The 23,242-nt window shown below is 49.1% G+C and overlaps 1 protein-coding gene across 3 annotated transcripts in view; it reads right to left on the minus strand.

The window, feature by feature from the left end:
• The window catches only part of FGD1 (FYVE, RhoGEF and PH domain containing 1), a 39,094-nt gene extending 25,690 nt beyond the window's left edge, over positions 1–13,404 (minus strand). Inside the window, exon 1 of one of the 3 annotated variants that reach the window (XM_047764428.1) lies at positions 12,529–13,404. In XM_047764428.1, the coding sequence (XP_047620384.1) occupies positions 12,529–12,835 (307 nt within the window). In that variant the 5' untranslated portion in view covers positions 12,836–13,404. Of the gene's footprint in view, positions 1–5,548; positions 5,625–12,528 lie in introns of those variants that run through there. The other 2 variants (XM_047764429.1, XM_047764430.1) reach the window with 2 other exon arrangements.
• Positions 13,405–23,242: the final 9,838 nt, after the last annotated feature.

The raw sequence follows: 23,242 nt of genomic DNA on the forward strand, positions 1-23,242 counted from the left end.
ATACACCGGACAAGGTCCTCCACCAGCACTGCGCCCTTGACCACTGGGTTTACCAGAGTCCCCAGTGCCCATGAGAGCAGAGGCCACAAGGGGCCTTACTCTGCTGCCCCTACACAGAAAGTCACAGGACCAAATGCCATGACGCTTTGTAAAAGCACACCCAGTCACACACTGTGTGAGTAAAGCCACACTGGCCCGTAAAGACCCAATGAAAACCATAGAGCTGCTCACACATCCACATGCAACATGCTTGGCACAGGGTGCATACACACAGCCGCACTCAGTCGACTCTTGTTGTAGATGGAAAGCACGCCCTAGGCACCCCACTATGCCTGGGTGCGGCCCTGGCTCTTCTGTGGGTGTAGAGTGCGCCCTCCAACAGGCCCTCAGCAGGGTGAAGGGCAATCTTGATCCTGATCCTGATCCTGAGGGAGTTCCCAATCTCAAAGACAAGAGACTCTCATTCAGGAAAAGCTAAGTGCCGCTCAGGAAGTGCAAGGGGGGGTCAGCCTGTCGGGACTGGGGAAGCTCAGGGGAGGGAGAAGCCAGGGACAGGATGGCCAGATAAAATACAGGATGCCCAGTCAAGTTTGAGTTTCAGATAAGCAATGAATAAATTCTTAGTATAAGCATGCCTCATGCATACTTATACTAAAAATGTCTTAATGCTATACAAAAAAAATTATTTGTCGTACATCTGAAATTCAAATCTAACTGTACTTTTTTGGGGTGAATTCCAGCAACCCTAGTCAAGAAGAAATTCTAGTGAATGAGGCAGAGCCAGGCCTCCGAGGTGGCACCCAGCAGCCAGGGTCCCCCCCATGGCAGACTCTTATCCATTTAAGCCTCAGGCGAGCTGTGGGCTCTACCCAATTTCCCTACAATGGGCACCTGAATGCTCGTGACAGTGACATTATTTCAAGGGTAACCTTAAATCCAGGTCTTATTTATTCAAAAACAAGGTCAATCATTAAAAAACCTGTTTCAAAGAAAGGTAGTGTGATTATATGCACTGACTGGACTATACGGGTTAGGGTGTTGGGAAACCTTCACTAGGAACATCTGGCTCAGGAGTCACACAGACCTTGCTCAGTTAAACCCCAACACCCTCCCTTACTAGCTAAGTGACCCTGGGCCAGTCTCTCCATCTATCTGAGCCTCAGTTTCCTTGTGTGGAAAATAGAGTAATAATCTCAGCTCCCTGGTTTTGGGGAGTCCATGAGATAAATAAGGGAAAGATCACAGTGCCCCCCACTTCCACAGAGCAATGCAGTTTAAATGTGAAAGCCAGCAGAACCACACAGCCACAAAGACAAGAAACTATGCACACAGACACATAAACCCACAGGCCATGGGCTGCTACTCAACACAAAGCTATCCACACACTGAGAAACATGTGCAAACCCAGATATGGACACAGAACCCAGCCCCACTCTTCTGGGCAGCTCCTTAGATCAGGGCGGGATTTCTACCAGAGGCAGAATGGCAGAGAAAGGACAATGGTACCTCATCCCCTCATTCAAATTCAATTCAAATATAGAAACCAAACAAAACTATAAAATAAGTGTCAAGAAGTATAACAGAGTTTGGAATTTTCCCATGACAACTTATTGTTATCGAAATAGCAAAATCATGCCAAAAATTGTTTCTGGTAGTTTCACGCCCCTGCTTGGCACATGCCCTAAGCATGTGCTTCTGGGCTTACTGGCAGAGCAGGACGACCCTCTAGTCGAGTATGAAGACAGGGCCTTTACCACTGTAACTGTACCCTCACCTCTTTCAGGGAATTTCAGCTCCTGGCTCTCCCCTCTCCCTGGCTAGCAGCACCCCCTCCCCCTTCTCCCAGCGGTAGCCTTGGCTTAATTGCAAGACAGCTAATAGGGCCACAGACTGGACCTCAGCCCTGAACTCTCTGATGACCTGGGGAATTGCTTCACAACTCTAGACCCCCAATTTCCCCATCTGCAAAATGGGAAGAATATGTGTGTGCTTCTTATTGTGAGGAACTGGTGAGATGCTAGAGTGGTCATCTCTTGACCCCCACCCAGTGCAGGCTTCTAGCAGCCGCTAGATCTCTGCCTCTGCACTCTGGCCTCTTGACCCCCAGTGCAGGCTTCTAGCAGCCGCTAGAGCTCTGCCTCTCCAGGCTGAGAGGTAGGCCCCAGGGATAGTTGAATTCCTGGGGGTGGGGTGGAGTGAGGTGAGGTGGGGTGGGGAAAGGGAGCTGAGGGAGTGGAGAAGAAAGAACAGCAAATAAGAAAGTGTCCTTTGGGAAGCCACCTCTGCAGGGGGAAGGGGAGTCCCTCAGCTTGAGAACAGGGGAGTCCCTCAGCTTGAGATAAAGGTGGGGTAGCTGCCCAACTCTTCCCACCTGCCCCTTGAATGTGAGGTCCAGCCCAGCTGCCCTGCTCTACCTTTGCGGCCAGACTACAAGCAGGCCTTGCTTGGCATGGCAGATGTTCTCTCTGAAAGCTAAAACACAAACATCTGTCAAGTATGAGAAAAGTGTAGGGGGAGCTGTCCATAGGAACACTGTGTGAAGAGTCCTTCTTTGAAATAGACTGTTTTTTTTTTTTTTTTTTTTGCTATTTTAGGGCCGCACCTATGGCACATGGAGGTTCCCAAGCTAGGGGTGCAATTGGAGCTACAGCTGCTGGCCTACACCACAGCCACAGAAATGTGGGATTCAAGCCACATCTGCGACCTACACCACAGCTCACGGCAAAGCTGGATCCTTAACCCACTGAGCGAGGCCGGGGATCAAACCCGTGTCCTCATGGATACTAGTCAGGTTCGTTAACCATTGAGCCACAACGGAACCAGTCCAAAAGACTGGTCTTTTGAACATAAGGACTTTGCAGAAAAATGGAGACATCTTCTGCAGAGTGAGGGGATTTTTGAAAAGTGGGAGCCATTCTGGCAAGTAAGGAGCTTCTTAGAGTATTCCTTCCTGACCACTGGAGAAACTTTCTATAAAATGGAAGTCCCTTTGACCAAAAAGAAGGCCCCCTTCTGTAAAGAGAAGAAGTTTCCTCAAAATGGAGGAGATTTCTTCAAAGTGGAGCGACATTCTATAAAGTGAGGAGAGTTCTATAAAGATCCTTTTGTAAAATGGATGACGTCTGTAAATGAAGGACTCTTTGATAAAATACAAGACTATTCTGTAAAATGAAGGAACTCTTTTGTAAAGTGATGCTCCTTCTGTAAAGTGAAGAACTTCTGTGAAGTAAACAAAGTGTGGACCCTTGTGTAAAGTGAGGACCTGTCTGTAAAATGGGACAATATAATGCAATGGGGAATGGTGAGGATGGTGGTAAACTGGAGAGCACATACCTAACCTGAAGTAGGGATGGCAGCATCCCCCCTCTATCTAATTGTCACCTTGCAATAATGGGGGCCCTGCATTTTCAGATCTTCCAATATTTTAAGAGAATCAGAAATCTAGGCTTTTATCTGAAATCTCTTAATTTTAAAATCAGTAAGTAAGCCAAATGAAACTTGTAAGTCAAAATCAGCTTGTGGGCCACCACTTAGCCAAATCTGAGTTAGATGGTCCTTAATGCCCCCTTCTAGCTCTGCCATTTACCTCTTCTTGCTCTGGCCCTGGGGCAGCAGCTCTGGAGTCCTTCCTCCACCCCTTGGAGGATCCCAGTTTCCTCTGGGCCTGAACAGCCTTAGGGAGCTGGCTCATGCAATACTCGTCAGCAGTCCCCTGAAATGGAATCTGCCTTTTGTTCTGTCTGGTCCAGTTCCCGTTCTGTCCTGCGCAGGATGCCTGGTGAAGAAGCAGGGGACTGCAAGAACTTTTAGAACTCTCTGGAACTCAAGGCGTTCACTTTTTCATGGAGGATATAAATTATGGGGATTCCACTGTTTGTAGAGCTCCTGTTCTACGCCAGGCATTGTGCTGATGCTTTCCTGTATGGCCTAACAACCCTGTATGCTCCATTTGAGGAAACTGAGGGACAGAGAAACAAAATAACTTGCCTGAGGATACATAGCTAGAAGTGTTTAAGCTGGGGCTGGATCCCAGATGTGTCTGTGTCCAGAGTCACAAAGCACATCCTCCACCAATGTTTGCTGAGTTGGGAAAGAAATTGCATTGAGGGGTGGGCAGGGAGAGAAGTTTCTAAAGTAAATGGTTTTTGAGTTCAGTCTTCCAGGATGAGGTATGTTTTTTTTAGGTATAGATGGACTGGGCACAGTCCTGCAGGCAAGGGAAGAAAAGTGAGCAAAAGTGTGTGTACTAGGGGTAGGGAGGTGAACAGTGTATTTCATTGAAGGGCACAGTGAACAGAGTCCTGGGTTTGCAAGAAGGTTCCAGAACAGGGGGAAGGGGCAGAAGAGGCCAAAAGACAGGCAGGCAACCTCCTCCTATTCCAACCACTACCACCAAGATACAGACCCATAGGGGCCATACAGAAATAGACACTGGCACAGAAACGCACAGAAACACACACACACACACACACACACACACACACACAGGATCTACATACAGAGACCCACATGGAGAAACATCTGGAAATACCCTAGGGGCTTAGACAAAGCCAAGGTGACACAATTAGAAATACAAGAACACATAACAATCTATTCAGGCCCAAAGACACACATAGACACACACAGATATATAATGACACATTCAAACATATACATGGATATATAGAAACAAGAACATTAAGATATACACAAAACAGACCCATAGGGACAAAGACAGCTAGGCAGCCAGGCGCGCGGGCTCACACACACACACACACACACACACACACACTCACACACACCACAGCCACATGGGAGCACAGGCAGCCATCCCTCTTCTAGTTGCTGGATTGCTGTGAGGGCCTGGCCACCTCCTCCCAGCGTCTCTGGACTCGAGTCCAGAGAAGGCTGGGGGTGGTAACTCCACCCCCAGGGAGGGGCTGGGGACTTCAGAGGACAGGAAGGGAAGGGAGTGGAGCTGCAGCTGGGAGCACTGGGGGCAGTAATTACCCGGTGCTGGGGCTGCCACGCTGGCTGGGATTTCCCTCCCCTAGAGGACAAAGCCGCTAAGGGATGGCCCCTCTGACCCCTGCTGTGTGTGACCCCAACACCCACCCATCCCCCTTCTCCCTCCCCGGAGGCCTGGTCAAAATTGAGAGTTGCCGACCAGGGAGAGATTATGAGAGAAAAAGACCCAGAGGGATTGGGACAAAGACAAGGAGGAAGAAGACAGGAAAACTACAGAGACCCAGAGAATCAGACAACTAGAGGGAGACAGGAAAAGGGGGGCGGGAGCAAGTCAGAAGGCAGACAGACAGTGAGGGATGCAGGCCTAGAGCAGCAAAGGGGCAGGGACAAAAAGGGCAGGCCAGGGCTACTTGTTGAACATGGCTACAACATGCCATGCCAGGCGCTCTCCCTGGAGCATTTAATCCTAAGAATCCCAGGAGGTGGGGATGCTAACCCCATTGTATAGATGAGAAAACTGAGGCTCAGAGGGGTGAGGTGATTAGCCCAGGATCACAGGAAACTTTCTCAGTGGCAGAAATGGGTCTGGGGGGGCTCTCACCACGGCCTGCCTCTGCCAGGAACTTGGGGCCCAAAGGGAGATCCCTGAAGGAGTTCTCCGGAGACAGAAGCTGTCGGTGAGATGTGAGATCTGGAGACTCGGAGCCACCCAGAGATGCAGAGTGAAAGAAGCACACCTTCCCTGCCCCCCCTTCCCTGGCGCCCCGGGTGGGGGAGGGGGGCTTCAGCTACACCTGGAACGCATTAGGCAGGGAGGCCCGGCCTAGGGGAGCCGGGAAGAAGCCGGAGGGGGAGCCAGGGAAGGTGAAGGTGAAGTTGAAGGCGGCAGCGTGGGCGGCAGCGGCAGCGAGGGCCTAGCAGGCCCAGGCGGAAGGGCTTCAATGCCAGCTGCAGCTCCTTGGGGCCAGCCTTGCCAGTCCCGCCTTTCCCGCTTTCTACAGGCGCCTTCCCTCCCTGACTTAACCCCTTCTCTGCGGCCGACTGCGGGGAAGTGCCATGGAATGCTGAAAGCCGCCCGCGCCCCCGCACCGCACCAGGGAAGAGCCTTCAGTTCCCTCTCTGGGCCTCATTCACACACCTGTGCCCCTCACCCTCCTGTCCCTAGTCTGGGGCCCAGATGGGCAACAGTTGATGCCTCCTGGGCACTGCCACCTAAATGCCCTCTTTTCAGGCGCCTCAAATTCAGTGCATCCTAAACCCCAGCCCTACCCCAGCCCCTAGGGGCTCCAACTCCTGCTTCCCTACCCTAGGGATGGCAGGGCCAGCCACCCAGTTCCCTAAGCCAGAAGCCGAGCTTTCTCCACCACTCCTCCTGATCCCTCAATTCACACATCCAGCCAGACCCCAAGTCCTTCAGACATTGTGGGAGAACAGGGATCCACAGACTTTTTTACCCCACTCCAGCCTCTGAACTGGTGTCCTCCCATCCTCAGGCCCCTCTACAAGGTGTTCTCCATACCACAACAAGCTTGTGAAAATGCAGTCCCTTTCAATTCCTACAGCCCAGTGAAGGGCTCCCCTAGCCTCTGGGGTGAACTCCAAACTCCTGAGAACAGGGACGAGAAAGGCCCAGCTCCCGAACACTTCCCCCACCCCCACCCTCCAGCCACAAAGGCCTCTTGTCTATTCCTCGAAAGTGCTCTCCTCTGCCTGGGGCTTTGGCACATGTCATTCCTGTGGGCCTGAATGGCTTTTCTGCATCTCCTTACCTCTGGACTCTTATTTATCCTTAGGATCTCAACTGAAATGTCCTCTTTTCCCTGCCCACCCCCTCCTACATTCCTGCAGCATCCTCACTTGGGATTACTCATGTCATGTTTGTCTTCTTTGCCACAAAGGAGCTCCACGATGACAGGGACTGAGCCTGCCTTGTTGCCCACCCAGCAACTCGCACTGGGCGAAGCACATAGTAAGTACTCAATAAACATTTGTTAAACAAAGAAATGCCCTCCTCTTTCACTCTCCCTTATTTGCTCCCCAAGTACTTATCCACACCCTATTATATGCTAGACAAGTGCGATGACCAGATCCTCAATGTTACAAATGGGAAACTAAGGCCTCGGGTGGGTAGGGAAGCCTGGGGGTCCAGTGAACCAAGGCAGAGTCAGGAGTGTGGTGCCTTCCATTATTACCCTCATTCTTGTCTCCAGCCCTTTGTGTTTGGAGGCACCTTTTGGAGGTGTGATGCTTTCAATGTTCAAAGAACTGGCTATTGGAGCCGGAAAGGGCTGGATACACTGCTCTCTCCAGATGAGGACACTTAACTCTTCTGGGGCTGGCCGAGGGCAGCCTACACTTTCTGCCTTCATTCCAGACAGGTCCTAGCCCCACCCAGCCAGTGTCTGGCCAGCTCCACATCTGCCTAAGGCATTTAGCTAACTGGCCCCCAGACAGCCATATTTGGCATCTGTCTGGGGCACTGTTAGCTGCCACTCACCCTTGAAGCAGGTGACCGCAGCCAGGCCCTCCCCCAGGAGCAGAGGCACCCACCTGAAAGGGCTGAGGAATGGGGGTGCCAACCATTTGCAATTGGAAACTTCAATTCTTTTAGTTCTGTCTGGAGACATCCTTTTTGCAGCTACCCAGAATCTTTACATTTTGTTGTGTTTGTTTGGGCCATCCCAGCCAACTAGGAACCAAATTTGGGTCTTTTCCCAGACACTCCCCTGGAACCTCAAATTGCTGCTCTCCAAAAATCTCCAGCAGAGCCCACCCCCCATCCTGTCGTGAGTCCCCTCTTCTCCTTTCCATGAGCAACCTTCCTCTGTGGCCTGTCAACAGGGAGAACATGGAAGGAGACACAGGAATTTACTTGAGCAATTTTGATTTGCTTTTCAGAGGTACTGCCTCAGTTCTTTGCAACAGCCACTACCCTGGTTGTATGTGAAATGGGTCTCAGCTTTATGCAGATATGCTTTAAAAGCTGCCCCTCCCCCCTCCACAGCATTCTAAGAAAACATTTGGGCAGGTAATGAATAATCCACCTGAGGGTGACTCTGCTGACTGGTACTATGTCTTCAAGGATGAGATTGGCCCCTAGAGCCACTGTGTGGTCCCTGGTATATGTTGGTGGTGAGAACTCCCAAATATCTCTGGCCTAGACCTCTCTTCTGAGCTTTTCAGTCCTACAGCCAAATGCCTGCTGGCCACGTCCACCTGGAAGTCCCCCCAGGCCTCTCAAATGCAACACATCTCAAATATAACTCAGTATTTTCCCACTGCCCCTTTGCCCCCAAAACTACTCCTTTTCTTGCATGTACATGGCCCCACCACCATCCATCAGGTCACTGCAGTTGGTTTCAGAAAACAACTGGATTTTTCCCTCTCCCTCAGCCTCTACATCCAAGCCACCACTGAGACCTGTCCATATTAGCTCAGAAATCTCTCTCAGATCTTACCATCCTCATCTGCCATTGCTCTAACCCAAGCTACCATCACCTCTTATTGGGATGACTGCAACCCCCACCTGCCTGTCTCCGATCCCACTCTCGTGCTGCTCCTACCATCCACTCTCCACATGCAGCCATGGGGATTTCTCAAAAATCCACATCTGAGCACATCATTCTCCTCCAATGGTTCCCCTCTGCCCTCAGGATAAAGTCCCTCTGCTAGCCCAATCTCTCCACTTCCCCCAATACCAGTCCCTGTCCCAGGATGCCTCTCAGTGCCTTTGCTCCCACTGGACTTCCTCTGTGTTCCTCTGACACACCTCTAGAGCCCTTCCTTTGGGCCAGGCCCTGTACTGGGTGCTGCTGATGCCAGGTTTCCTCTGCCTAGAGTCCCAGAACTGTAACTGCCCTCCAATTGGAATTGCCAAATGGCAGCCATTCACAAGAGGTAGGCATAAAGAGTAAACTGAGGCCACCAGTGTTTGTGTGTACGTGGGTGAGAGGTTGACTTACTCCCTTTAGCTTAGATCCCAGGCCTCCTTTCAAGGTTGGGAGTTAGGGCAGGAGGCCCACATAGGTGGAAGCTGATGCAGCATCCTAAACAACGCTCATTCACTGTAGGACCACCACTAAACCTTGCCTCTCAGAGCCTCCACTGTCCCAGCTCAAGGATGGTTCCTACTCTAGGCTATATATCAGAATCACCTGGGGAGCTGTGACAATAGATTCCTGGGTTGCAACCCCCAGTTTCTGGAGCTCTGAGGTAGAGTCTGGGAATCATATTTATTTTTTTCAAAGTCAACAAGTTTCCCAGTTTGGGAAACCCAGAACCACATGGTGACTAGGGGCCTTTCCAGCTCCAATTCTAACTCTTAGAGCCTCAGATGATGTCCCAGGCTCCAAATCAGAAGAAGCAAGCCCCTCTTGCTGCCCCACCCCCAAGTGGCTCAGTCCTTCCAATATCCAGGAAAAGGCTTTAACATCAGGTGCAACTCTTTTGACTGAGCTAGGGTCGGGTCCCAAGGTACCCCTCAACCAGCACCTGGAAGGATATGCCCAAACCTAAGGAAGAGGGTAGGGTTTCCCCAAAATCTCTATGAGCAAACCTACACCTGGGAACTCCTTTCTGACTCAAAGTCCTCTCTGGTATCTCATGAGTTATCTCAATAACCCAATTAGGCCTTAGGTTTTATCGACCTGGGAAATGGGCATAAAAACAATCCCTCCACCCTCCCCCCACCAGGAATCAGGGTAGCTAAAAGAGAAAGCACTTTGAAGTAATTCAAAGCTTTCACATATAAAAGGCATACCACTTTAACCCCCAGCCCCACCCCAGGATGTGCTTCTGGCCCCTAAGGATGGCGATTCAATAAAGGCCTCAGGTAGTCTGAGGGAGGAAGCCAGGAGGCACACAGAAATCTTAACATGTGGACTAAAATGTATCAACCCTTTAATTGAAGCTCAAGACTCTCTTTCTCTCTCTCTCATACACACACACCCTACAACCACCAACCCTGCCCTCTTTGGGCCAATTATAGGCGAGTGTTGTGCGGAGAGAAGCAAGTCACTTGTGCCTACCCCTGGGCTGGCTGGGCAGTGGGGGAGGCGGGCCTCTCACACCCCATGCTGCTGTGAATCACATGGCCCAGCACTTGTCTTGCCAGGGCGTGAGTAATTTCTCCGCCTCCTCTTCAGAAGGTTTTTCTCTTATTTTTTTTTTAATTTTAGTTCATTCCACAGGCTTTGCAAACAGTATCTCATAGACTCCTCAAGGCAATGTCTGGATGAGGAAACTGAGGCTCAGAGAAGGGAAGTCCCTCATCCAGGGTCCCCCAGAGAATCAGTTAGGAACGTCTAGATGGGAGGCCAGGTCCTTCCCTGACCCCCTTCTTATTCCCAATCCTCATCTTGAAGTGAAAAAAAAGAAAAAGACACCCACCAATTATAGAGACAAGGACTGCATCAGGAAAAAGAATAGTATGAACTTTGTGTTGCTTTTTGAAAGGAGGAGGGGAGTGGTTCAGGATGGGTATTGTGATTGTATACAGAAGGATTGGTGGAGTGGGAAGGCAACTCAGTTATCACCCCTTATGTACCGATCAAAGGCCAGAGACCAGGGGCCTAGATGCTGCCCAGCTGCTGACTCCCACACCATGAGTATCCAGAGGGCAGGAGTTCAGTAGTCCTTCCCTTAGACAATAGTTGCTGAGGATCTACTATGTGCTCCCTTCATAGCTTTCAGGCATTTGTTCAACAAGGATTTATTAAGCACCTACTGTGTGCTAGGCACTATGCTAGTTGCTGGGGATACAACAGTGAACAGAACAGATATAATCCCCTTGCCCTCACGGAGCTCACATTCTAGTTGAGGAAGACAGGCAATAAAAAAGTAGACACATAGAATAAAATACTTGCAGATATACGAAGTGCAAGGATGGAAGCCACTGGCAACTCCGATGGAGATCCACAAAGGGGCCCTACTTAAAGTGATCAGGGAAGGTCTCTCAGAGAAGGTGACATCTGAGCTGAGACTTGAAAGATAAGGAATAAGCCAGGTGGAGAGCAGGAGGAAGAGCTGCCAGGCAGAGGAAAAGCAGATGCAAAAACCCTGAGGTGGGTGTGCTTGTGGCATGTTTTGGGATCTGAAAGAAGGTGCTGCAGTAAAGCAGGTGAGTAGCCTGCTCCACACAGTGCCTGTCAAGGGGAGTTTGATAAGTCAGCAGGAGCAACATGCAGGGCAGAGGATTTAAAAGCCTGTTGTCAGTTGGTTATCTCCATCCCCCACCTAGGGGGCCCCTGAAAACTCCCAGAGGTTTTCCATGACTAGCCCAAGGTCATAAGAACAGCAAGGGGCACATGTTGCCCATACTTTATGCTTTACCAGTGCTACCTGGTGCTGAGCCACAATCCCCAAAACCTGTGGAGCCTGGGATGTGAGCCCTGGAGGGCCCCAGATGCTCCACAGCTCCTTGAGTGTTGCCCAGTGGAAGACACTGCTCTTCCTCCATGGTTCCTGGGCTCAGGTCCACATGGGATGTCCTCAGATGGGGGAGGCCCTGATGGACCCCTCAGACACTCAGATCTCTGCAATGCAAAGGCCTCTCCAGGCAGTGGTCTTTGGCCCCAGCCTGACCTGGAGCTGCTCCAACTCTGCAAATCCAAGTTCAAGCATCCTGACTTCTCACAAACAACCTTGTAGCCCTTAGCTCTCCAGATCTGCTAAAACCGGCTTCGGCTTCTCCCCCCTCCCCACCTTTTTGCTGTCTCCCTTTCTAGCAGCCCCTCCAGCCCTTCCCTCCAGCTCTACCCCCTCCCACCCCCGAGGCCCACCTCTTCTACCTTTCTCTCTCATCAGCACCTTCTACTCCCTCCTTCCCCTGTCCTCCTGCCACACACACCTGGCAAAACCCCAACCTTGGATCAATCCACCATCCCTCTTTTTTTTTTTTTTTTCCACTCATACTCTAGAGCTGCTGAACAGTGCAGGAGAAAATCACATAAGCAGAAGGCTTGGCATTACTTTCATGGTCTCCAACCTCAGTTTGGGGAAGCGGGAAGACCATAGACTTTGGACTGAAACATATCTGATTTGGAATCCTGTCTCCATACTGGCTGTGTGACCTTGGGCAAGTTGCTTAACTTCTCTGAGCCTCAGTTTCCTCCCCTACAAAATGCAGCTAATGATAACTACTTCACAGCAGCCTTCTGAAGATGAAATGAGAACCCATGTGAAGCACCCAGCCCAGTGCCTGGCACAATACAGACGCTTGGCAAATGAGAAACTCTTCTTTTCTCCCATTCCTCCAAACAAACCTCAGTTCCTACAACCAACCACCCTTACTGCCTTGCAATACAGCCGCTTTTTCTTGGAGTGCTCCCTCTCCCATTAGCCTCAGCAGAGAGAAGAGAAGGGGTTCGGAAGGGTTGAAGGGGCACGGGGGACAGAGAGGAGGCGGAGACTGGGGTTGAAAGAATTGGAAGAAGGCCGAGAAATGAGGGACAAGGCTGGGGGTTGAGAAGACTGGAAGGGCTCGGGTGAGCGGGCCGGCCCCGAGGTGGGGCTTAGAGGCCCTAGGACAAGAACCCGCTCCCAGGGCCATGGCCCGGGCTTCCAATGCTCTCGATCACTCACCAGGCCGGGGCTGCGAGCCCTCCAGGTGGTAGGAGAAGCGCAGGGCCCGGTGGTGCTGTGGACTGGGGCCGCAGGGCAAGACCCGGGGGCCTGGAGCAACGCCCAGGCTGGCGTCCGAGGGTCCGGCAAACTGGGGATCCAAAGAGCTGCCAAGAGCCGAGCCTGAGCTCCTGGGCACCGGCAGTCCGGGATCCGAGGCTCCAGGGTCCGAGTCTGCATAGGCCGGTGTAGCGGCGCCGTGGGAGTTCGCGGCTGGGTGTTCGGCCTCGGAAGGCCCGGCGCCCCCCGGGGCTCGGTGGCCATGCATGGTCCGGGCCTGGGCGCGGGGCCCGGGCTCCCCGCTTGGCTCCAGCTTCTGGGGCGGAGGCGCGGGCGGAGGAGGCCCGGCGCCCGGCGGAGCAGCGGCCTCAAGCTCGGGGGGCGGGGCTGCGGGCTCAACCCCACTGCGGAGACTCGAGCCCCCGGCCCGGGCCCGGGCCAGCAGCCGTGGCAGCGGTGGCAGTACCAACAGCAGCCGCGGCCACCGCCGCTGCGGTGCCAGGCATCGCCAGCCCGGGCCCCGCGCGGGGAGTGGGCTCGGCTGGGCCGGGGGCCCGCTGGGGAGTGCTGTCTATGCGGCAGCGGCTGGTTGAGGGTCGGGGGGCTGCGCTGGGCGCGGGCTCTCTCGTAAGCGGCGGGCCACTTCCGCGGCCCCGGGACGAGCGACGGTCTGTTCCGAGTGCGGGGTCTCTTCTTTCTCCCCAAATGGGAATCGATCTGGGCTCTCCCGGCTGGTCGGAAAGGGTTCTTCCTCCCGCTGCAGCGGAGGCTGAGGGGCGGAGGGGAGGGGAGGGGAAGAGAGGGAAGAGGAGGGAGGGAGGAGAGGACGGCGGTGGCGGGGGGCGCGCGTGTGCGCCGCGCGCTCCGGCTGCGGGGCTCCCTCCTCAGCCAATCCCTCCGGATGATGCTCCAGCCGCGGGGGAAGGGGAACAGCCTGGGCCGGGCTCCACCGTCCTCCCCAGCCTCGGCCTGGGTCTCCGAGGCAGCGGGCGGGAAGGAGCCGGGGGAAGGGGGTGGGGAGGCGGGAGCCTTCGCTGAAGCAGCCGCAGCCACAGCGGCGCTGGGACCCAGTTACCCGGGCCCCGCCCCCTCGCCCGGGATTTGCGCCTGGCCACGCCCCCTCACTCAGGCCGGCCTCAATTCTCCCAGAGACCGCCCTCAAGGCCCTCCTTCCCCTTAAAAATTCCCCCTCTTCCGGCCTTTCCCACCTCTCCCTGGTACCATACAGGCAAGTCTATGGGCTCAACACCCCAAATCTGCCTTTTTGTCCCATCTCAGATCTGCCTCCCTCTGCTTGTCCTTCAATCTTCTTTCCAGAAGCCTTTCCACATGTTCCAGAGTTTCTCTAGGGCTTGGCTCATAGGGATCTTCACTCTGCTCAGACCAGACCCCGTGGTCCTTTACTTCTCCATTCTCTTGCCAACAGCCCCAGTTCCCAGGAGTTGTCGCATCCGCCTGGCAACATCCCAACCTTGGATCAGTCCAACTGTCCGCCTTTTCTATGCCTGCGCCCAGGCAGCTAAACACTGCTGAAGAAAACTATTCAACCTCACAGATACAAGCCAATATAAACTCATAGTACCTAGTCTTTACCAGGCCCTTGGTGCTGAACCACAACCCTACTATGCATCCCCAGGCAGCCTTCTCTCTCAAGCTCCACAACTGCTATTTCTAACCTCCCCTTCTCCTCAAACTCCCAACTTCTCCATCTACCCCCTAACCCTCATACTTACTTACTTACTTACTTCACAAACAGAAGTCACCAAAAAGGAAGTTTTTGACTTCTTGCTACCAAACCTACAAGAGTCCGTCCCTTGCTCCTTTCCACCAGCATTTCAACATACTCGGGTCTCTTCTATCTAAAAACAATTACCAAAAAAATCTCCCTCTCCAGCCACCTCCCTCTCTTCTCTCTATAAATGGCTCGAGTCGCCTACACTTAACTTAATTTTCCCACTTCCCACTGATCTTTCAACCCACTCCAATCTGCCTCTACTACTTGCCTAATGCTGCTCTTCTTATCAAGGTCTGCCTTGGCCATGTGTCACTAAATTCAGTAGAATCTTTTCAGAGACTATCCTGCTGGACCTCTTGGTAGCATTTAGCCCCAGTGACCACTTCCTCCTTCTTAAGCCACTTCCATGACACCACACTGTTTTTTTTCCTACTTCCTTGGTAATTCCTTTTTACTTTCCAGGGTCCTCCTTGTCCAACTCTCTCTCTCTCTCTTTTTTTTTTTTTTTTGGCCATGTCAGTGGCACATGGTAGTTCCCAGGCCAGCAATTGAACCTGTGCCACAGGAGTGACAATACCGGATGCTTAACCCACTGAACCACCAGGGAACTCCATGTCCAACTCTTCAGTGTTGGCACTCTTTAGGGTTTCCCCTGAGCTCTATTGTCTTCTCTCTCTCTGCTCTTTCCTATGATTATAACATTCTCATGGCTTCAATTATCATTTCTTTGCTGATGGCTCCCAAGTTGATACCTGAAGTCCAGATATTTTTCCTGACCTATGCATTCAACAGGTTAACAGGCAGCTGTACCCGAATACCCTAGAGACACCTAAAGCCTCAGTTTCTCTCCAACTCAAGGCATCCTCCTCCAAGCCTTTTGTCCTTCTTTAGTGAATGACCCCAGTTAAGGCAGAAAACTGAGCTACACCCCTGACTATTCTCTCTCTTCTACCTCCATGCAACCACTAAGTCCTGTCCCTTTTATCTCCTGAATATCTCCCAAATTTATTTATATAGTCTCTTTTTATTTTTCATTATTCAATGAATTTATCACATCTGTAGCTGTATAATGATCATCACAATCCAATTGTAGTCTCTTCGTTTCACTACCACTACTCTAATCTAGGCTAGCACCATTTCTACCCTGTATACTGTCCCAGACTTCGTTTGGTCTAGTTTCTTCACTGTAGACAATGTGATCTTTTGAAAAGGCAAAACAAATCATATCACTCTCATGTTTAGAACCCTTCAGTGAGTCCCCGTTGGCTCAAAAGAAAACCCAACTTCCTCAACAGGGAAGGTTAAGTTGGGCCCTTCATGATTTGACCCCTTGCAGTGTTTCCAGACTCCATGCTTGAGTCAAAGCTGAAATTCTTAGACTATTCCTTAGTCTGACTTCCCAGTCTTTGTATATGCTGTTGGATCTGGAAGAAACTCTCTCCACATCTCCCCAGTTCCATTTCATTTGTTCTTCAGATCTCTGTTTGTTTGATGAATGCCTTTTGAGCACACACTTTGGGCCAGGCACCATGTGAGGCACTACTTATGCAGTGATAAATAAGACAGACATGAACAAGATTGTGGTAAACAAACTCCACCCTCAGAGTTTCAATCTGGTGCTGGAGAGGACTTGAGGTAAAAAAAATACACAATTATAACATATAAACACACAAAATTATAAATTGTGATAAAAATATAAAGAGCTGGAACAGGGTGATAGGAAAGAATAAGGGGTGGTGGCAATTTAGCCTGAGGGTCAGGCAAGGCCTGATATTTAAGCTAAGTGAAGGAGTGGGAGTTAGGGATGAAGGATGAAGAGTTGAGGCAAAACTGTCCCGAGGTGGAGGCTGTGGCAAGTGAGAAGGCCCTGGGAAGAAAGGGAAATGGTATACCTAGGGACTGTAGGAAGGCCAGTGTGGCTGGAGCGTGGTGAGCTGAGGGCAAGAGGGGTGGGATATGAAGTTGAAGAGGTAGGCAGGAGCTAGCTTAGGTTGGGCTTTATAGACCATGGTAAGGAGAATGGATCTTATTCTACGAGCAATAAAAAGGTACTGAATCAGGGCTGTTACATGTGGGTCAAATTGCAGAAGGTACTGAAATCATTTTGAAAAAAGAATAGAAAATATCAAAATGTATCACAGTATGTAGGATTCATGATCATGTTTCAGGAAACTTTTGCTTGAATTTACATCATATATGATCATGATGAAATAGCATCTCTTTTGTAGATACTTCACATCCCCTAAATGCTGAAATACACTACATTGAAAGGTTTTAAGCGTGGGATTGACATAATACAGTTGATGTTTAAAAAGATTACATTGGCCGCTGTGGATTGGATTGGAGGTGGACAAGATTAGGAGTCTACTACAATCAGAGATGATGGTGAGTGGACTCAGGTGGTGGAAGTGGAGATGGAGAGAGGTAGACAGATTGGAGAGATATTTAGAATTGAAAAGATTTGGTTTGGTGGCTTGGGGTAGGAGGGAGAGGGAGGAATTGAGGATGCCTCCCAGGAATCTGGTAATATGAAGCCAGGTCATTCATGGAGATGAGGAAGAAGGAAAGAAGAAAACGTTTTCTGGGGAAGATCAAGAGTTCAGTTTTACATGCCCTTGAGATAGCCAAATGAAGAAGTCAAGTAGATAGTGGTATATACATCCCAGGGGAGAGGTCTGGTTTCAGGTATAAATGAAAGTTGGCAATAGAGAGACTCATTAAAAACCATGAGCGAAGAGGTCAGTCTGAGAGCAAGGAGAAAGGAAGAGGATCCAAGGCTGAGCTCTGAGGAATTTCCACTTTACAGGTGGGGTGAAGGAGTAGGAGATGGTGAAGAGACTGAAAAAGGTAAAGAACAGGGACATAACTAGGGGTGTGTCAGGGATTTTTTTTTTCTTTTTGGCTGTGCCCTTAGCATATGGAAGTTCCCAGACCAAGGATCAAACCTGCACCAGAGCAGCAACCCAAGCTGCTGTAGTGACGCCAGATTCTCAATTCACTGCACTACAAGAGAACTACTAGGAATATTTTAAGTGTGCTGAGAAGTCAACTAAAGTGAAGATTGAAAAGGATCCATTGGATACAGCAATGTGGTTATTGGTAGTGCCCTTGATAGAGTGGTTTTGGAGGAGTGCTGGGGTAAAAACCAGGATGGGGGAGTTCCTGTTGTGGCGCAGTGGTTAACGAATCTGACTAGGAACCATGAGGTTGCCAGTTTGATCCCTGGCCTTGCTCAGTGGGTTAAGGATCCGGCGTTGCCGTGAGCTGTGGTATAGGTTGCAGACGAGGCTCGGATCCCACGTTGCTGTGGCTGTGGCGTAGGCCGGTGGCTGCAGCTCCGATTCGACCCCTAGCTTGGGAATCTCCATATGCCGTGGGAGCGGCCCAAAGAAATAGCAAAAAGACAAAAAAAACAAAAAAAAAAACAAAAAAAAAACCAAAAACAAAACAGATTGATGCAGAAGCAGATATGAGAATCCAGCTGTCTTCTATTAAGCCAGAGGGTAAAGAGATTTGCAAAAATGTAAAACAGTGACACTCTTCTCACTACATTCTTTTTGTTTTGGAAAATATAATTATTTTTCATAAAAACGTTATTCCTGTTAGATGTAATGGGCTTCTTATTTTAAAATAAATATATTTAGGCCTTCTCGGTTTTCTTTTCTTTTTCTTTTTTTTTTTTGCATTTTCTTTCTTTTCTTTTCCTTTTTTTTTTTTTTGGAATTTTTAGGGCCACACTTGCGGCATATGGAAGTTCCCAGGCTAGGGGTTGAATTGGAGCTGTAGCTGCCAGCCTACACCACAGCCACAGCCACACCAGATCCAAGCAGCATCTGCAAACTACACCACAGGTCATGGCAATGCCGGATCCTTAACCCACTGAGCAAGGCCAGAGATCAAACCCAGGGATCGAACCTGCATCCTCATAGATGCTAGTCAGATGTATTTCCGCTGAGCCATGACAGGAACGCTTTGGTTTTAATTTCTAATACAGCAGGTATCAGGTGGCATAACCCACACACACCAAAGCTCTTTGGAGTCTGCAATGAATTTTAAGAATGCAAAGGAAATCCTAAGACCAGTTAGTTTGAGAATTTCTTCCCTAGAGAAATCTTTGCCCATGTGTACTGGGAGACACTACAAGAGTGTTCACCAAAGCCTGTTTGTGACAGCAAAAACAGAAACAAGAGCCTTAGATGAATAAATTGACACATATTTATATAATGGAATATTACAATGACATAAATGAATGAACTCCAGCTACATGTATCAACAGGGATGAAACACGGGAAACCTAATACTGATTCAAAAAAGTCATGAAAGAATATAATTATATAAAGTTTAAAAACATGCAAAATCATACAATATATGGATGTAGTCATATGTTGCAAAACCATACAGAAAAGGAAGGCATGAAAAATAGCAGTAGTTACCTCAGGGAGGGGAATGAGATGTGACTGGGGAGGGCTACACAGGTGGTTTTGTCACTCAGAAATTATTTGTTTTTGAAGCTGGGAGATGGGTACATAGGCATTTGTTTTATAATTTATTCACACTGTACAGATATGTATATTATAAAATTTATAATGTATTTTAATGAAAGATAAAACTAATTACAAAACCAGGAAGACTTGATTACAGTGCCGGTGGGACTGTACCTTGTTATAGGACCTGCTCTTAGGTCAGAGGGAATAGAATGCTGCCTGCAACGCTGCTGAAGTGGAGCTAGGTGTGTAGGTGGTACCCTTGAGAAATGTGACTGAGAATAGGAACAGAGCCCTGAGAGCTAGGAGGAGAGGCAAAGAATGATTTTTTTTTTTTTTTGGTCTTTTTAGGGCTGCACCCATGGCACATGGAGGTTCTCAGTCTAGGGGTTGAATTGGAGCTGTAGCTACCGGCCTATGCCACAGCCACAGCAACACCAGATCCGAGCCGCACCCACCACTGGCCAGGGATTGCCGGATCCTTAACTGAGTGAGGCCAGGGATTGAACTTGCATCCTTATGGATACTAGTTTGGTTCTTAACCTCTTGAGCCACAATGGGAACTCCATAATGATTTCTTGAAAGATGGGAGAGGAGTTCTCATCAGGGCGCAGCGGAAACAAATCCAACTAGGAACCATGAGGTTGTGGGTTCGATCCCTGGCCTTGCTCAGTAGGTTAGGGATCTGGCATTGCTGTGAGCTGTGGTGTAGGTCACAGGTGTGGCTTAAATCCTGTGTTGCTGTGGCTGTGGCTGTGGTGTAGGCACGTAAATGTTAGTTGAGGGGGAGGCAGGGTGAAGACAGAGACTGGAACAGAAAGGTGTGAACAGAAATAGAGAAAGATAGGTAGGGAACAGAAACAGATGAATGCAGCAACACAGATAGAAAGGGTAGGTACAGAGTGATGGAAACAGGGGCAGACAGAATAGAAGCCAAGGAGCCAAAGGAAATTGAAAGAGAAACAGAAAAGACAGGAATTGTGGAACACAAATTCAGAAACAGATGAGTAATACGGTATAATGTGAGGATGGAGACACAGACCAAGAGAAGAAACATAAGTTAGATGGGGATGGGATGGAGACAAGGCAACCCTCAACAGAGACAGTGGTGAGTGAGAGCAAGAGCAAGAAAGGGAGAAGAGATACTGAGAGAGAATGGGAGAGACAAGAAAGAGGACCACCAGGAAGATGTAAACAAGGAGGACAGGAGAGCAAAATGAGAGACAGAGATGGGGGACATATGAGAGGTGGTGACAGTGATGGTGAACTGGGGTGGAGGCGGAGACAGTAAAAAAACAAGAAAGAATGAAGTCATTTTGATTCAGCAACCATTCACAAGTCATTTTTAGGAGCAGTGTAGCAAGGTGGTCAAACACTTGGATTTGAGCTGTTCAGATTCAAGCCCTGGCCTGGGAACCTCCATGTGCCATGGGTGCAGCCCTAAAAAACAAAAAATGGGATATACTAGACTGTGTTTGCTGCTGGCAATGACCCAGAGATCACAGAGAGGGACGGGACAGGAACACAGAAGAAAAAGGGAATAATGGAAGGGAAAGGAGGGGCTGGGATTCTGGGCCCTGGACCTCAGAGAGGAGGAGAGGTCCTCACGCCCTTCATTGTAATAGGAAAGAATGAGACAAAAGATGAACACAGATACTGGGAGGTTTAGAGATTCAGTGGTGGGAAGATGAGGGTCCTGGAACAAATCTCTCATGTCTGATGGTTTTTATTTTGCCACTGAAGCATGAGATAAAGTTGTTTTTAAATAGAGAGAATAGAAATATTAGTCTCAATAGCATGGTTGATAATTTATTAGTACAAGAACTATTGGTTTACTATTAGTAATAAACTATTGATAGTTTAGAAAAGTTTCACCTTTATAATAACATACATTTTTAGGACTATTGTCAAATTTGGGAAAACCTCTGTTTAGTTTCATATATGAGCTATATCAGGGCATTTCAGTTTTCTTATAGAGTGACACATCTTCAGTGCTCTGGTTTTTCACAGATTGTTAAGTAGGGCCTTGGAAGGGACCTGTGCAAATGAGAGACCCTGAAGCTTCATTGGATTCTGTGTAAATCTACCTCTGGCCTCTTTGAACTACTTCCTCGTCAAGAAGCATTCTCTGATATTCCTTGGCTGAGGTTTGCCCACAGGGCTTTATCCCTGTCACTCATAGGACTTTTCTCAGTCTTTCTGAATTAGCTGGCCACTCAGCTTCCTTTGCTAGAGGGAGCTTCAGAGGGTAAGGAGTCAGGACATACCCTGGCTCAGCAGTCTTTCATCAGTCTGTGAGTGAGTCTACCCTGGAGCAGTGTAGCATGGTGGTCAAACATGTAGGCCTTGGATTCAGGCAGACTGGATTTTTATTTTTATTTTTTTTGTCTGCACCTGTGGCATATGAAAGTTCCTGGGCCAGGAACTGAATCTGAGCCAGAGCTGAGACCTACGTTCCAGCTGCAGCAACCTGGGGATCGAACCAGCACCTCCACAGAGACAAGCTGAATCATTAATCCACTATGCCACAGTGGGAACTCCTGGAATTTGATTTTTTGTACCTTGGGGTGCACAGACAGAACAGAGTTCATCCTAATCCTTGGTTCATGACATACTCTCCCCATTGGTCCAGACTGGGACTTCAATCCTAGCTCCTGTGTGTGACTCTGGGTAAGTTAATCATCACACATGCTAAGTCTCAGTTTCCCCATCTGTAAACTAGGGATGATAATACCTACTACATCAGAGTTGTGAATATCCAATGACATATTCATGCAGTGCATGCATAACCCCTGGTACCTAATATTTAATAACTGGTAGCCCTCCACATGATTGGAATTATATTGTGGGTGTAGGATATAGCAGTGAATAATAAAAGCCCAGGGCCTGCTTTCCTGAACTCACAGCCCACTAGGCACCACACAACCTAGTGCCAGCCCTGATATATCAGAGACTTGTGAATGGTTGCTGAATCAAAATGACTTCATTCTTTCTTGTTTTTTTACTGTCTCCGCCTCCACCCCAGTTCACCATCACTGTCACCACCTCTCATATGTCCCCCATCTCTGTCTCTCATTTTGCTCTCCTGTCCTCCTTGTTTACATCTTCCTGGTGGTCCTCTTTCTTGTCTCTCCCATTCTCTCTCAGTATCTCTTCTCCCTTTCTTGCTCTTGCTCTCACTCACCACTGTCTCTGTTGAGGGTTGCCTTGTCTCCATCCCATCCCCATCTAACTTATGTTTCTTCTCTTGGTCTGTGTCTCCATCCTCACATTATACCGTATTACTCATCTGTTTCTGAATTTGTGTTCCACAATTCCTGTCTTTTCTGTTTCTCTTTCAATTTCCTTTGGCTCCTTGGCTTCTATTCTGTCTGCCCCTGTTTCCATCACTCTGTACCTACCCTTTCTATCTGTGTTGCTGCATTCATCTGTTTCTGTTCCCTACCTATCTTTCTCTATTTCTGTTCACACCTTTCTGTTCCAGTCTCTGTCTTCACCCTGTTCCCCTCCCCCCATCCCCCACCGCCCCAACTAACATTTACATTCTCTGCCTCTGATTCTTTAGGCTGCGCTTGCAGCATTTGGACGTTCCTGGGCCAGGGATTGAACCTGTGCCACAGCAGTAACAATGCCGGATCCTTAACCACTAGGCCACCAGGGAACTCCTATCTGTCTCTCTTGCACACATACCCCTAAGTTGGTCTTTTGCCTTTGTTCCCTATTGGATTTTCTCATCTCTTTCTAGCACTCCTTTTCTACCCGTGTTACCATCTTCTTATTCAGTGGCTTTCTTCATGTGCCTGTCTTGTGTCTTTCTGTCCCTATGTGTGTTTCATTTGTTTGCTATCATGTCCCTAGCCCGTGGTCCCTCTGTTTCTCCCTGTCATTGACAAAGTAGCCAAGAGTACGATCCACTAGTGCTAGACTGTTTGGATTCCGATTCTAGTTGTGCTGTTGAATTGCTGTGCCTCAGTGTCCTCATGTGTAAAACAGGGCTGATAACAGTATCTGCTTCCGTGTTACCAAGAGCATTAAATGAACTAACACATATGTACTTGTAGAACCATGCCTCGGACATAACAAATGCTCAAAAATATTAGCTTCTAAAAATAAACAAGGACCCATTGTATAGTACAGGGAACTATATTAAACATCTTGTAATAATCTATAATGGAAAATAATCTGAAAAAATAAATCTCAATCATTTGCTGTATACCTGAAACACTGTAAATCAACTATACTTCAATTAAAAAAATACATTAGCTTCTATATCATCCATCAACCTCTTCCTCCTCCTCAGCATCTCCATTTCTGTCTTTTGTCTATCTAATCCCAGTCATTCTCTATCTACTTGGCTGTTATCTCTGTGTCTCTGTCTGTCCTCATGTGTTATATATAACTGCTTTTCTAACCTCAGTCTGTTTCTGTCCCCACCTCTCTCTCCCTACATTCCAGC

This window comes from Phacochoerus africanus, chromosome X, assembly GCF_016906955.1.
Source record: "Phacochoerus africanus isolate WHEZ1 chromosome X, ROS_Pafr_v1, whole genome shotgun sequence".
In the NCBI taxonomy this organism is placed as follows: domain Eukaryota; kingdom Metazoa; phylum Chordata; class Mammalia; order Artiodactyla; family Suidae; genus Phacochoerus; species Phacochoerus africanus.